General features: G+C 51.4%; 1 protein-coding gene across 1 annotated transcript; it reads right to left on the reverse strand.

Annotated features, from left to right (window-relative positions):
* Positions 1-61: 61 nt before the first annotated feature.
* On the reverse strand, positions 62-9,321 carry PGF (placental growth factor). The gene is made up of 7 exons (XM_038406806.2): positions 8,117-9,321; positions 5,784-5,826; positions 4,073-4,269; positions 2,497-2,573; positions 1,657-1,686; positions 1,497-1,559; positions 62-1,051 (listed from the first exon to the last, which is right to left on the reverse strand). The coding sequence occupies exons 1-7, from the start codon at positions 8,180-8,182 to the stop codon at positions 1,030-1,032; spliced, it is 498 nt and encodes a 165-aa protein (XP_038262734.1). The 5' UTR covers positions 8,183-9,321; the 3' UTR covers positions 62-1,029.
* Positions 9,322-13,847: the final 4,526 nt, after the last annotated feature.

Genomic DNA, 13,847 nt, shown 5'->3' on the forward strand with positions numbered 1-13,847 from the left:
GGGCAGCAGATGAGAACAGGTGTTGGGGACATGAGACAAACGCATTCTCAAAGCTGGCTTCTGGATTTCTCTATGGTAAGGTTTTATTCAGAAAGACTTGGCTTGAAAATTGGTACACTGCAGCCAGGGGAGGGTTCCCAGGAACCTGCTGCAGCCCAGATGCTGGGGTGTCATGATTCCCTCTGTAATACAGTTGACCTGAGATTCTCTATCCCACCCAGGGAACTCCAAGAGCAGATAGGTCCCAAGCCAGCCCCGCTCACTGCAGCTTTTCCACGTCTTTCCTGTGCAGGGAGCTGGACAGACACCCCACTGGAGTACCCCCCAGGGACCAGGTTTCCTTCCTTCATGACTGTGTGGTCCCCTTCGCCAGCTGACAGCTCAGGGAAGGGTTGCTCTGCAAAGGTGAAGGTGACAACACAAGACTCCTGTGGGTGACAACAACAGGGAATGTTCCCAATGCAGCAGCCCCTGGGCTGGCACCTCCCTGAGGTTCTGTCCTATCCTGCTGCACCCTCAGCACTTTAGAATACTCCTTCAGCTGCAGGGGTCACAAAAACATTCCCATGTTTGGCCGAGCTTGTCCCCCACTGTCCTCTGGTTGAGTGTTGAATGCAAAGCCCTGGACCTGTTGAGCCTCATTATGAAGCTTTTCAGTCCTGAATCTGGTCCCTGGATCCTTTAACCACTAATGTTAACTGTGCAGAGATTCCTGGAAAGGCCCTTAAGGCAGGGGCAGGTCAGGCTAAGTGGTGACTGCCTCTCTTGCAGCTGAGTTTCCCTGGTCCTGGAGCTGTATCCCTGCAGGTGGCCAAGCAAGAGTCCAGGTCATCCTCTCCGGCAAAAGCGGCCATGCTCCTGTCCTGTCGCTTGCTTCACCGCTTCTTGTCTGCTCGGAGGGTCACAGCTCATAGGTGCAAGTAGTCACAAGTCCCACAAGGTTCAGTCAAGAATGCAATTGGCACATACATATAGGCAGTTAGAGGACTTGGTAATAAATACAGGCGCTGCCCTCTTCTGCTGAGATGATTACCTGCGAGGAATGGCATATCTGCAAAGAGAACAGAGCACAAAGACAGGATGGGGGGTTAGAATGGGGACTGGGAGCTAGTGGCTCTGGGTGCTATTCCCAGCTCTACTCCTGATTCTCTGGGTGATCTTGGGCAAGTCCATTCCTCTCTGTGCCTCAGTTTTCCCACCTGTGAAGTGGGGGTAATGACACTGTCACCTCCCAGGGGGGCAGTGCCGGGGTCAGGGATCAGGAGGGTTTAATGAATGTTTGAAAAGTACTTTGAGGTCCACAGAAAAGATGGTAGAGACAGGCCTGGGTCTGTATCAGCCCGTGTGTTGGGATGTAGCAATTTCACTCCAGGTGCTGGTGCATTGTCCCTAAGCCCCACCTGTGCAGCAAGCTGCAGCCAAAGAGTCACTATTGGGAGAAACCTCTGAAAAGAGACACTGCCCTGACCCCTCCTCCTGGATTAACGCCCACTCACAGATCACAGCCTTTAGGTCGCTGCTTCTCTCGTTTCCTCTTGCCTCGGCCCTTGGGTCTCCTCCTTCAAAAGGAAAGGGGAAAAAGATGAGTCTGAATGGATGGGAGATGAGCCAGGGCTGAGAGTCCCAAACTCCAGAATCCCTGCTCATAGCGCTTACCTTCCTGACTTCAGTGTATCCCGCCGAGGCCTGGAGGAGAAAAAGGAGAGAGTAAAATTATCGCACTGCATATGTGGCATCTGCAGAGCCCCTAGGTACTGGGGGATGATGGGTTGCTAGGGAAATAGCATGGACTCCACAGGGTTGGGACCACATCCTAATTGACAGACTGCCTGCCAGAACTCCCACACTTGGGCTCCTCCCTCTTGCAATGATAAAACATCCTTTTGCCAATGACATCAATGACTTGTGGCAAATGCACATCCGGAAAGTATTTAATGCAGTGTAGCTTCTCTCAATCAAAGTAGCACCTGGAGATAAGAGAAGGAGCCAGGACACAGCACAGATGAGGAACTAGAGTGAGGATCAGACACAAAGGCAGACATGGCCAAAAGAGTGGTCACTAGTTTTGGGAGTCCAAACTGACATCCCTTGTGCTTGATTTGCCGAGGTGCTAAGCACCCACTTCAGCTGGAGGCAACGGGAGCTGTAGTTGCTCCACACACCTCTCAAAAATCAATCCTCAGGTATCTCAATTTGAACCCCTAACACTGAGGCATCCAAAACCAGAGGCCACTTTTGAAAATCTGCGCCTTACTCATTCTTCAGCAGTCAGAGTTTCTGGGCAGGCTGGAAAACAGTGCAGTTCTGGCACAGCCTCTATATGTCCGTGAGAGGCCACCAGATGGTGCTGGAGAGCCACTCAGCAAGGGGTCCATGGTGGCCAGGGTTGTGGGAGGGTTTGAGGCTTTCACTGTAAGAGGTGACACACCCTAGGGTCTCTCCTGCTCTGGGCAATGCCCTGCATGGTGGAGAAGAATAAGCCTGGATGGTCCATACCTGCACTCGCACTGCCTGTGCTCTGTAAAGGACAGTTCCACGTAGGGCACCTGCCCTGCTGGTTTCATCTTCAGGAGCTGAAAGGAAACAAAAGTCACTGGCTCTTTGCTGTTCTCCCTTTTATGACTTGTCTTTTTTGCTGAAAAGGTCTCATCTTGGACCCTACAGTTACAAACACAGGGAGCCCAACATTGCATGTATCCGTGTGGACGTGTGAGACAGAGAGTGGTTTGTTGTCCCTGTGATGCGTGGTGCCCCCTGTGGAATAGGGTGAGGTGGACACTGCCATGAAGTTGCAGCAAAACGAATCTCTGCGTCTCTGGTTCTGTTTTTTTCTCCATCCCTCTCATCATAACCAGAGGTGTCTCTGGGGACGCTGGGCCACCTACCCATCACCATTTACAGCTAGTGACTGTATTGGCATCCCAAGAGCCCTGTTTCCCCTGGGGCATCAGAAGCCTGTGGGGCTGGAGAGGACGAGGACGGTGCTGGGAGAACTGGTAGGCTGGCCGGAGAACGGGAGAAGCAAAGCAATGTTTTCAGGATCCGCTGAACCCAGGCTGTTGGGACCACATTCTTTGGGTGGGAAATCTTGGGCTGCATGCGTAACAGGGGAATGGTCCTGCTATTATGGGGGAACTTTCCTGGCTTGTACACTACCCCGGTGGAATTGGCTAGTGAAAGGATCTGAGTCTTCACTCCCACTCCCTTTACCCAGAGGCCTGCCTGACCTCAAGGGCTCCCCTTCCACTCTCCTGTGTGGCAGAGTCCTTGTAACCCCAACAAGGCTGGGCCCAGGATTCCTGAGGGGCTCAACCCCCAACCTTGTCATGGTCACTTAGGGCAGGGGCTACTGTGTCCCCACTCTGGGGTGCTCTCTCTGCACTGGATGCTTCCCTGACCCACTGATCATTACATACAGTTCAAAGCAAATACAATTTATTAAACAGCAATCAATTTAAAAAAAAAAAAAAGGAAAAAATGGGAAAGGTTAAAGGAAAACACATCACCCCGCTCTGTGGCACGGAGACATCACAACCAGCATCTCTGGAATGTCCGGGAAGTTCACAGTCTGTGCCTCACAAGTCCCAGGCCTTCTTCTCAGGCCCTGGCTGTGCTGCAGGGATGCTGTAGGTCGGACACTTGCTCTGGCGGTGGCCACATGCCCTCAGGCTCTAGGTGGCAGGACCCTTCTTCTAAGCATCACCCCCGCCCTGTCGGGTTACGATCCCCCTTCAAGTCCAGCTACAAGGCCTCTTGGCTGGGGGCGTCTCCCTGCACTGGGCCTGCTGCCCAAGGTCCCCCCTTGCTTTCCCCAGCTGCTCACCGCACCTCCAGGGGCAAGGCATGGATGTGGGGGAAGAGCCTGCCTCGGGGTTCAGTAGAATGTCAGCAATGACTCCTGATTTCTGCTGCTGGCTCTGACACTGATTCACTCACTGTGTCCTGGGGAAGTCAGCTAACCTCTCCATGCCTTAGTTTCCCACTTTTGTGTGATGCCCTGACATTGTTATCTTAACTACCAGGAGAGGAGCCCAAGTCCCTGCACTGTGAGCTGAGCCCACCTGGCTCTTACCTGCATGGTGACATTGGCCGTCTCCACTGGGACACACTGCAGTGTCTCATCTCCGCAGCAGCCGGTGCAGCGTTGCAGGGAGACGCAGGAAGGGCTGAACATGTGCTCCACCTCACTGGGGTACTCGGACACAATATCCACCAGCATCTCCAAGGGCCGACAGAAGCTGCGGCCCCAAACCTCCTGGAAGGGCAGGACTGGAAGAGACCCAGAGGTGGGACGGGGGGCCTTATAAGCTCATGCCCAGAAGATGCCTGCTGGCCTGCTCCCTCAAGCCCTCACTAAACAGTGGAGTTACTGGCTGAGTGAGGGCAGAGTCTGGGAGGCGTACCATGTACCTGGCACAGGCATCAGAGCAAGCCCTGCTGTGTGCCCCAAAAGTTACAGGCAGCTCCCAGCGTTATGACTCTCTCTCTCCAGGCTAACGGATTCGTTTTCTCCTCTTTGAGCTGTCCCATCTGCTGCTCTCTTCCTGTCTCATCTGTCATGTGCTGCACTGGAGTCAGGCTATTCTTCATCTCCAGACACTGATAAAAATCTCCATTAGATATGGAGAAATGGGGCACCACTCCATAGTTCAGACAACAGCCCCGTTTCTTCTAGAAGCCCAATGCTGGCCCCCATCTAAAAATCACCAAGTAACTCTGATCAGCCTTCAAACTAGGGAGTGAGGCCTGTGGCGGTGGTTGACTTTTTCTGGAAAATTTTATGTCATTTGGACAAGGCAGGGGGATGATGTCCTGATTTGGGACATGCCAAAAAATAGCGTTCATCAAGGAGCTGTCATACTGGATCATACAGCAATCCAGCTAGATCACTACCCTGTCTCCAAACTGGCCAGTGCCAGATGGATCAGAGGAAGAAAGTCTGTTGGTAGCAGTTATGGGATAGCCGTCCCCCAGAGGAAGTTTTCTTCTAACCCCAAATAGTTACATGTTGGCTCGTGTCTTGAAGCACGAGGGTTTATAGCACCCAAAACCTTGTCAGAGGAGAAACTGCCTCAGAACTCAACTTGGAATTTATCAAGCAGCCGCAGTTCCAAAAAAGTAAAAACAAAAACCTTCCTGGGATCGAACAGATCAGTGCGGTTAAGTTTTTTCACCGTTTAAATTTTTTTTTAATTAAATGGTCGTAAAAAGTCTAAAGAAAAGTCAAAATTTTTGCCTGAAAATGTCCAAACAAAACATGTTGGCTTTTTCTGATTTTTTTATCTGAAATAATTCAGCAAATTTCAACACCAATTGACAAAACATTTTGGTCAAACTGGAGTTGCAGTTTTCTTTAAAAAAGAAGTTTCACCTGAAGAATTCTGCCCAGCTCTGATCCCAGGGAGCTGCCCTGTTGGAGCTCAGTAGCTCTGAAGGGGGGCTGGATAAGCCCCTTCTGGAGGGTGCATTAATGTGGGGGTCTTGGGGGATCTAACTTCCAGGGGGTGCAGGGGAGCTATTTTGCCAACACATTTCCCATTTGTACTCCTCCACCTCCTCCTAAGTGGCTGATGATAGTCCCAGACTGACTCCCCATAGACCATATCCCATCACCTCCCTCTGGAGCCTCCTGTCCCCTCCCCCAGGGCTGTCTCCTCCTCTGGGGTTGGAGGACAGACGGGATCCCCACGCTCCTGGGCAGGGAGGAGGGGAGAGAGAATTCCAGAGCCCACAGGGGATCTAATATTCTCGCACACAACCAGGATAAGCAGCTGCAAACTCACCTTGCCCTTCTGAGGTGCTGTTTCTGCTGAACCTGTCCCACTGCTAGGGAGAGAAATACAGAGAGGTGAGGCCCAGGCCCTTTAGGAAGAGGCAGCAGGGAGTGAGCACAATGCAGCAAAATCTTGGGGTGTAACCCCCTCATTCTCACCCATCTGCCTGCATCACCCACCCACCCACAGGGCACTTGGCCGTTCCAGATCAGATCTGTTGTGGACATTCGGGGCACTTGCTGGTATACATGGAGAAGCAGAAAGGCAACTGAGCTAATAAATGACAATGATAATAAATAGCATAGGATCACAGGCCTAGAGGCGACCTCGAGAGGTCATCTAGTCCAATCTCTTGCACTCATGGCAGGACTAAGTATTATCTAGCATGTTTATAGCGGTTGTAATGCTAGCCTGCACAGCCAGTTCCCTGCACCATCCGGCCTTTCTGTTTTATATTCTGAAGAGTTCCAAAGTACTTTAGACCCACAAGGGATCATTTCACTCACCACTTAATGCTGCCACCTCTGGGATGTAATATGGCAGGTGTGTAACAGAGCCCAGCCGTGAAGTTAAACAAGTTTACAACTACTGTAGACTGAGTGCAACACAACAGGGACCAACCCTGCCCTGAGTGCCAGGAGAGGAGCTAGGTAGGACATAATTCACTAAACAACAGCTGAGGAGGTTGTGTGAGGTGACTTTTGTAACTTCAAACTGCAGGAGGTAGAAGACACCCAGGCTGACATCCCTGCTCTTATCCAACATGCCAGGGGATCTAATGACCACACATGATCAGCACTTCAGTTTACATCTCATCCACATGACACCTATCACCCATCCCGCCACACTGGGGCCTGAGGTCACTAGTGACCCAGAATGGAGCAAAACACTGCAAAGGAGAGAGCTCCCGCTACTGAGTCCCCAGCACCCCTCTGCCAGCTAGCTATGAGTCTTTATACCCCAACTATCGGGATGTTGTCAGAGCCCCATCCGATTCCCTCCCGCCACCTCACAGCATGTTGTCATCTGCCCCTATTGGACACATGCAGGGGCCACATGTACTTAGCTGTGAAGCGCCATGTGCACCTGGGATGCTGGATAAATCCTAATTCCTCCATGCTATGCCCTGGGTTTCCCTTGGCGGGGCTCTGCCATCCAAATGCTGGCCAAGGCTGCCCCGCTGTGATGGAATCACAGCACAAAGTGGGCTGGCTGTAGCAGGTAGGAGAGTAGCCCCGGTCAGCTGGCAGACACTCAGCAGAAGCAAAACACAGGGGTGTCAGCAGGGATGGACCTTTCCTCAATGGCAAATGTTTATAAACCGAAATCAAAGTGAATTAATATAAGCTTAAAAGGGGGGGAATACCTCCCCACCATCTCCTGGGATCGCCTTGGCTTCCTGCCACCCCTGGGTACACAACCAACTACTTGGGCAGACTTTCCCTGAGAAGCTGTGCAAGGGATGGGGGCACTGTTAAGACCTCATTCACTGGAGACCAGATGGTGTCCCTGCATTATGTCACACCCCTGTTTCAGTGCAGTAATACTCTGCTGCCATGCTGGTCACAGCGCATGCCCATGGGAGGTATGGCCCTTGTAGGAGTTCTGGGGAGGTGATTCTCCCACTTGTCTTTCAGCAGACGGAAAACTCTCTGCATGGAAGGGGGCTCTTCCATGGGATTTGCCAGGTATAGGAGAGTTCCTAGGGGTCAGAGTTCACCAAGCTGCCCTGTCCTGCACCTGTGAGGCTGCTCTCCTGGGGCCTGGGCCTGGAGGCAGGTAATAAGCTCAGAATCCTCTCTAGATGCTTTCAGCTAAACGAGCAGTCCTTGGACTGACTGGAAGCTCCAGCCCCACTGCAGCTTCCCTACAATAATGGCACTTTCTCTCTTCTCACAAGGTGTTTCCTGGGAGTTAATTTTTCCTGGAAATTAGCTGGAGCCAGCCTTATCCTCAGAGAGCATCTGAGATACTCATCTTCTCCCCACGTCGCCAGCAAGCCTAGCAGTACCCCAGTCAGCCCCCTGTTCCTCTGCTAAGGGAGGACCCGAGGAACAAGGGGTCACTTGGAATTCAGACACCACAGAGGGGTAGTGGTGGGGCAACCCAAGAAGAACAGCTTCAAACTGATCCACACGCTGTACCTGGCCTGCAAAAATACACTACAGGAGTGATTCCTCAGCGATGTTCTAGCCCCACAGTAATGCAAGGGGGGTAATGGGGCTTGGGAGAATTACGGCAGGATCCCTGAGGTCTCTTTCACTGCCAGTGCCCCTCAGCTCCCCGAGATCCATTATGTGGGGGACACATTGGGGGGGTGCTCGAAGCTGGGGGTCCCTCACCTGAGTGTGTGATGCCTGCAGCACAAGAGCCACAAGAAGCTTCAGGAAACTGCTGAGAAGCTGCATCGCTGGTTTTGCCTCCTCAGTTTTGCCCCAGTGAAGAGTCCCGTGTCCCAGCGGAAACAAACATACTGGTCCCTGCGAGAGATCCTGGAGCTGGAGACATGCAGAGATCGCCTGGCTGTGGCACTCCTGGGAGCCCTCACGCTGGCCACAGCCCAGGACCCAAGCGTCCCAAACACAGCACCCGTGGATCCAACTGCAGCAGCGTAGCCCTGGGAGAGGCTGTGGTGGTCAGTGGCCAGGAGAGGGGAAGCCAGTGTTACAGAGCGCCCGAGGTGGCCTGGGACGCGGGGTGCTCAGAGACAAGGGACCTTGACAGCTGAGATGCAAGTCCAAGCTGTCTTAGTCCTGGGACACTGACACCACCTCTGCCCTGTTCAATCCCATCGCACAGGTTCCCCTCCTGCTCCTGCACCGGCTGCTCTGGGGCCCCTCTGCCCCTCCTGCTCCCGCGGGCTGCTCTCGGGCCATGTGAATGCTGCCCTGCCTGCTTTGCAGCTCTGTTTCATGAGCCGAGGGCTCCTCCCAAGTCCCTCCCCAACTCCCACCCTCCCTCCGAGCCTGCACGGAGCTGCGCGGCATCGCCTGGGCTTCGGAGCCCCGCAGCCTCCAGAGGGCCGCTTGTTGCCGTTCCTCAGGCGGCAGCGCCGCGGGGCCATGCGTGTGGCTCTGGGCGGCCCCGCAGGTGGCGGTGACGGGGCGTGCGGCCGCTGGGTGCCCGTGTGGCCGGGAGGGCTGCCGTGGGCGCCCGCCGGTGGGAGCGGGCACGTGGACCGGGGTGTGGGTGGGAGGGAGCCTGTTCTCTTCCAGCCCTCCGGCCTCCCCCGTCACTGTGGCACGCACGTGCCGTGTGGGAGCTGACATTGGCCTTAGGTCGTCGGAACCACATCACTTGGGGCCCTTCAACTATGGCAAATAGATTGCAGGAGACGAGCTGCCCTGGCTCTCCAGTGGGGGAATAGATGGGACCCAACAGGGCACTTTAATCTCTGTGCCTCTCTCTCTGATTCATCCTCTATTTAATCTGCCTGCCCCTCTCCCAGGCGCTCAGTCCCTCCTGCTCTTTAATATAATGTTGAAATTGAAAGCTCAAGCTCTCGAAAGCCAGGCTGCACCTTTAAAGCTGCTTCCTGGGGTTTATGCCTTTAAATAGGATCTCTCTTTAACTAGTTCTCATTAATAAATATTTATCCTGTGGCGGCGCCTGGAGCCCTCCATCAGGGCCCCATAGTGCAGGGTGCCCTACACACACAGATGTAGACGTGGTCCCTGCCTTGAAACACTCACACTATAAAGAGTCGCTGTATATTAATCTGTGTATAATACGCTCCAGACTGGAATGTCACAGACCCGGGGCTGTGGTATTGGACTCCATGATTTTCATGATTTTTAAAATCAGAGATGTTTGACACGTGGGTGGGTGGATTTAATGGTAACAATTGGCCCTTCTTGACAGCTGCCAAGTTAAACCTGTCATGTATGGGGAGCTCAGAGAAAGCTGGGGGAGGATTCCCAGCCTTGAGCTGCTGAGCTGTTGCAGGGGCCAGAGGCACAGATTCCTGATTGCTCTGATTTTTGAGAGCCAGTTGGAGTTGGTGGAGCTCATTGAAAAGGCATCTATGCAGAACTGCTGCCTTTCTGCACTGCATGCACCAGCCCACATAGCCATAACATACTGAGGCTGTGTCTATGCAGAGGAGCCGACTAGTTTGCTTCAACTAGAAGAAAAATGGGAGTATTCAAATTTCCCAGAGATGCCTGGATGTCTGTGTTAGTCAAGAGCACATTGTCTGAAGAGACACGTAGCTGACGTCCTATGGCCGAAACCTTCTCCATGCCCCAAAACGGTATTCACCCTCCCTCATTCAGCTCCCTCCTGCAGACTTCCTTCCTCAGCTTGGCCCAAGAAGGCTATGTCAGTACAAGCTGCTACCACAGTATTTAAAAAAGCTCCAGGCTGGCACCATCCACTGGGTCTCCCGGAGCATCTGGTTCTGGCTATTTATTTTTGTAAATCCCATGGGGCAGGGCTTATGGCTTCTACAGAGTCCTGAACACAGTCAACACTTAATAAATAATGAGAATCTTGCTCTTCAAGCTAGCTGTAAAAGCCAGCTGTCCCCTTCCCCAAGAGCCTCCTTCCCCCACATACACTGTCTTTACATAACACAAGGGTACAGAATGGGACAGTGCCACTGGGTGCAAAATATGAGAAGCCAGACCCATCATGACTATAGTGCAGCAATGGGGTCCGTATGTCATATGATTTGAAAATAGTATTTTCTTGTAAGAACTCCGACATTTACACATCACTTGGCAGCTCTAGTTTTTCCTTTTGGCTTCCCAGCCTGCCAAGAGCTTTCAACAGTATCAAAATCAGGTGCCAAACTGGGATGGGGGGCAAGGGGAGAAAGGGAGTAGCAGTATTCTGCCACATTCTGCCCACAATCATAAACCCCACCTGCCCATCAGAGCTATTGAGCCATGTATTCTGCAACTCAGGCAGATATAACTGCACTGCTGTGCACACGGTTCACATTTTCAAGGACTTCGTTGCAGACATAACAGCTTCCAAGTGACTTTTGCTTTTTACTCTTTCTTTTTCTTGACAAACAAACAGAAGAAGAAGAAGAAAGCAGCTTGGAAGAGGTGTGTCAATACGCTGCACTGCTGTGTACCAGCCCAATCCCAGCCCAGGGCTGAAACCTGAGACTCATGGACTTGCATTGCTTTTCATATAATCCCACCTATGCTGCCACTTGCAAGGGGGTTTTCGGTGTCATTTTAAATCTAGGTTATCTACCTATGTGATGTGACTGTCCAAGTGCTTGTCTACACAGAAACTTGCACTGAAAGGTGTGAATTAAATCCAGTGGAGTTATTTGGATGCAAACTTGCAAAGAGACCAGCCCTAGGACTCCTCTCACCCTGGCATCGTACCGCCAATCCACTCTGAAGCTGCGCTCTTCTTGCCAGCTCAGCTGCCTTGTGAAGAGCAAAGCCCTAGAGAGTTTCAAACTCTAGTCACTGCCAATGTATTGCAAATGTCTTGTTTTGCTTCTGCACACACTGGAGGGTGAAATCTCATGAGTGAGGAAGTGGTGACTGTTGGGCTGAGTCAGGGCTCCAGTTATAAAAGTGTGGGAAATTAACTCCCCGGTCATCAGAAATAACAATCCCTGGCAACATGAGGAGCCAAACTCCGCTCTCAGTGTGTTGGTGTAGAGCAGGGATTCTCAAATTGGGGGTTGGGACCCCTCAAGGGGTGGCAAGGTTATTACATGGGGGGTCACAAGCTGTCAGCCTCCACCCTAAAACCTGCTTTGCCTCCAGCATTTATAATGGTATTAAATATACAAAAAAGTGTTTTTAATTTATAAGGGGGGGGGTCACACTCAGAGGCTTGCTATGTGAAAGAGGTCACCAGTAGAAAAAGTTGAGAACCACTGGTGTAAAGGAACAACCAGGACATTTATGTTCTCTCTGTACCCCAGGGTGTCTTGTCAAAACTGCAGTTATGGTGGATAGGCAGATTTGGGCACCTGAAGATAGCAGGTTTCAGAGTAGCAGCCGTGTTAGTCTGTATTCGCAAAAAGAAAAGGAGTACTTGTGGCACCTTAGAGACTAACAAATTTATTAGAGCATAAGCTTTCGTGAGCTACAGCTCACTTCATCGGATGCATTCCAGATGAAGATAGCAGGATCCACAATGGGGTATTAGGACCAGCCCCGCACAAAATGGATTCCACATCCTGGGGCATTAATGCCAGGGTTCAGACATCTCTTGTCCTCCTAGGAAATAGACTTGGCCCTCCACTGTGGTGACAATAGTGCAGATTAAATCCTTATCCTCCTGAGTCTTTGCACGAGGGAACAAACATGATCCACTTGTGCTCTGAGCAGAGCAAGAGTCCCCTGTGATGAGCTGGAATTCCCCAGCACTGAGCTGCATCTGGCTGTTTTGTGGGCTCATGTTCCCAGGGTGTGTGCAGCAGGCGCTGGAATGCGGCTCCAGCAGACGCACATTCTTGTCAATAACAGACCGGGACAGAATCTGTTCCTCTGGTCTGTTCCATCTCAGCCCTTCCTGAGTTTAAGGGACAAGTCTCAAAAAGCACTTCCTAGCCCAAGCCTCCACCTTCACAAGGACATGCAGGAGGCAGTGGTGGGGAATCATTTGTCAGCAGGGCTTACATGTCATCTGAACCCATCTGACAAATTGCAGCTGAGCTCATGAACATGACAAACTTTCCCATTTCTGGCCTGGCAAATTGGCAGAGGATGAGTGTCACAGCCCTAGTCAAGCTCCCCCTTCTGGACACTCACCAGGCTGCTGCATTTGGGTCCCAACACACTGGGTCCATGTGCTGTAAGTGTCCCTTGGTCTGGACAGGCTCCAGCCCTGGCTCTTTCTTTGGCCTCTCTGGCACACTTCCTGGGCACAGTCTGTCTGTTACCCCTTCATGGAAATGGCACCTTGCCATATAGCTGCTCTAGGCCACAGGACCAGTGCTAACCACCTCCAAGACACCCCTGTAGCTTAAGAACACCCTTGCCCAGAGCTCCAACCCTATGGGCGCTCTGGGTTACAGTTCACCCCTGCAGGAATATGTGATAGCTGAGGCCCATAACACACGGGATTTGTAAAGGTTTCTAACACAATCTTCAAAAAGAACAGGAGTACTTGTGGCACCTTGGAGACTAACAGATTTATTAGAGCATAAACTTTTTGGGATACAGCCCACTTCATTGAATGCATAGAATGGAATATATAGTAAGAAGATATATATATATACATACAGAGAAGGTGGAAGTTGCCATACAAACTGTAAGAGGCTAATTAATATGGCAACTTCCACCTTCTCTGTATGTATATGTATATATCTTCTTACTAGATGTTCCATTCTATGCATCCAATGAAGTGGGCTGTAGCCCACGAAAGCTTACGCTCTAATAAATTTGTTAGTCTCTAAGGTGCCACAAGTACTCCTGTTCTTTTTGCGGATACAGACTAACACAACTGCTACTCTGAAACCTAACACAATCTTGTTAGTCACCACAAGCAAGATACAGACCGAGGTAAAATCAACAACACACCTGCATGCTGTTCCTTGCCTCAGGTTCCTCAACACTTTGGAGTGTTCTCTGGGCTTTGGTCAGGGTCCTCTAAGGAGTTCAGGATCCCCCTCCTGCACATGGCTTCTCCTGCAAATCATGGAGTGTCACTCTCCTGCAACTAGCTGCCTTCTTCATCAGCTGGCACCAGAGTCTAAAAGGACCTCTCTGCTATCAAAGCATGCCAGCCCCTGCATTCTCTCCCCAGCCTTAAACTTCCTTGTCTTTATAAACCCGTGCATAAACTTGATTGAATCTGTTTTCCAGCTCAGGGACCCTCCTTAGCGTACCTATTGTTTGATGAGCACACAGTCATTAAGGTTAATGACTTCTTTTGCTTGGGCTGTAGCTTCTCCCAGACAGGGTGAGGGAAAGAGTCAGGGATCTCAACAAACCATGGCTGACTCACCAAGGAATTCAATGCAGCAATTTCATAGAATGAACCAGAATTCATAAGCTGGAAATAGACAGATTCCCCAAACCATCACAATGGGAAAATACGGAAAAACATTAAAAAGTCAACACAGCCTGGATGGGCAAGTGCCCTTGGGCT

This window comes from Dermochelys coriacea, chromosome 6 (assembly GCF_009764565.3).
Source record: "Dermochelys coriacea isolate rDerCor1 chromosome 6, rDerCor1.pri.v4, whole genome shotgun sequence".
Lineage (NCBI taxonomy): Eukaryota > Metazoa > Chordata > Testudines > Dermochelyidae > Dermochelys > Dermochelys coriacea.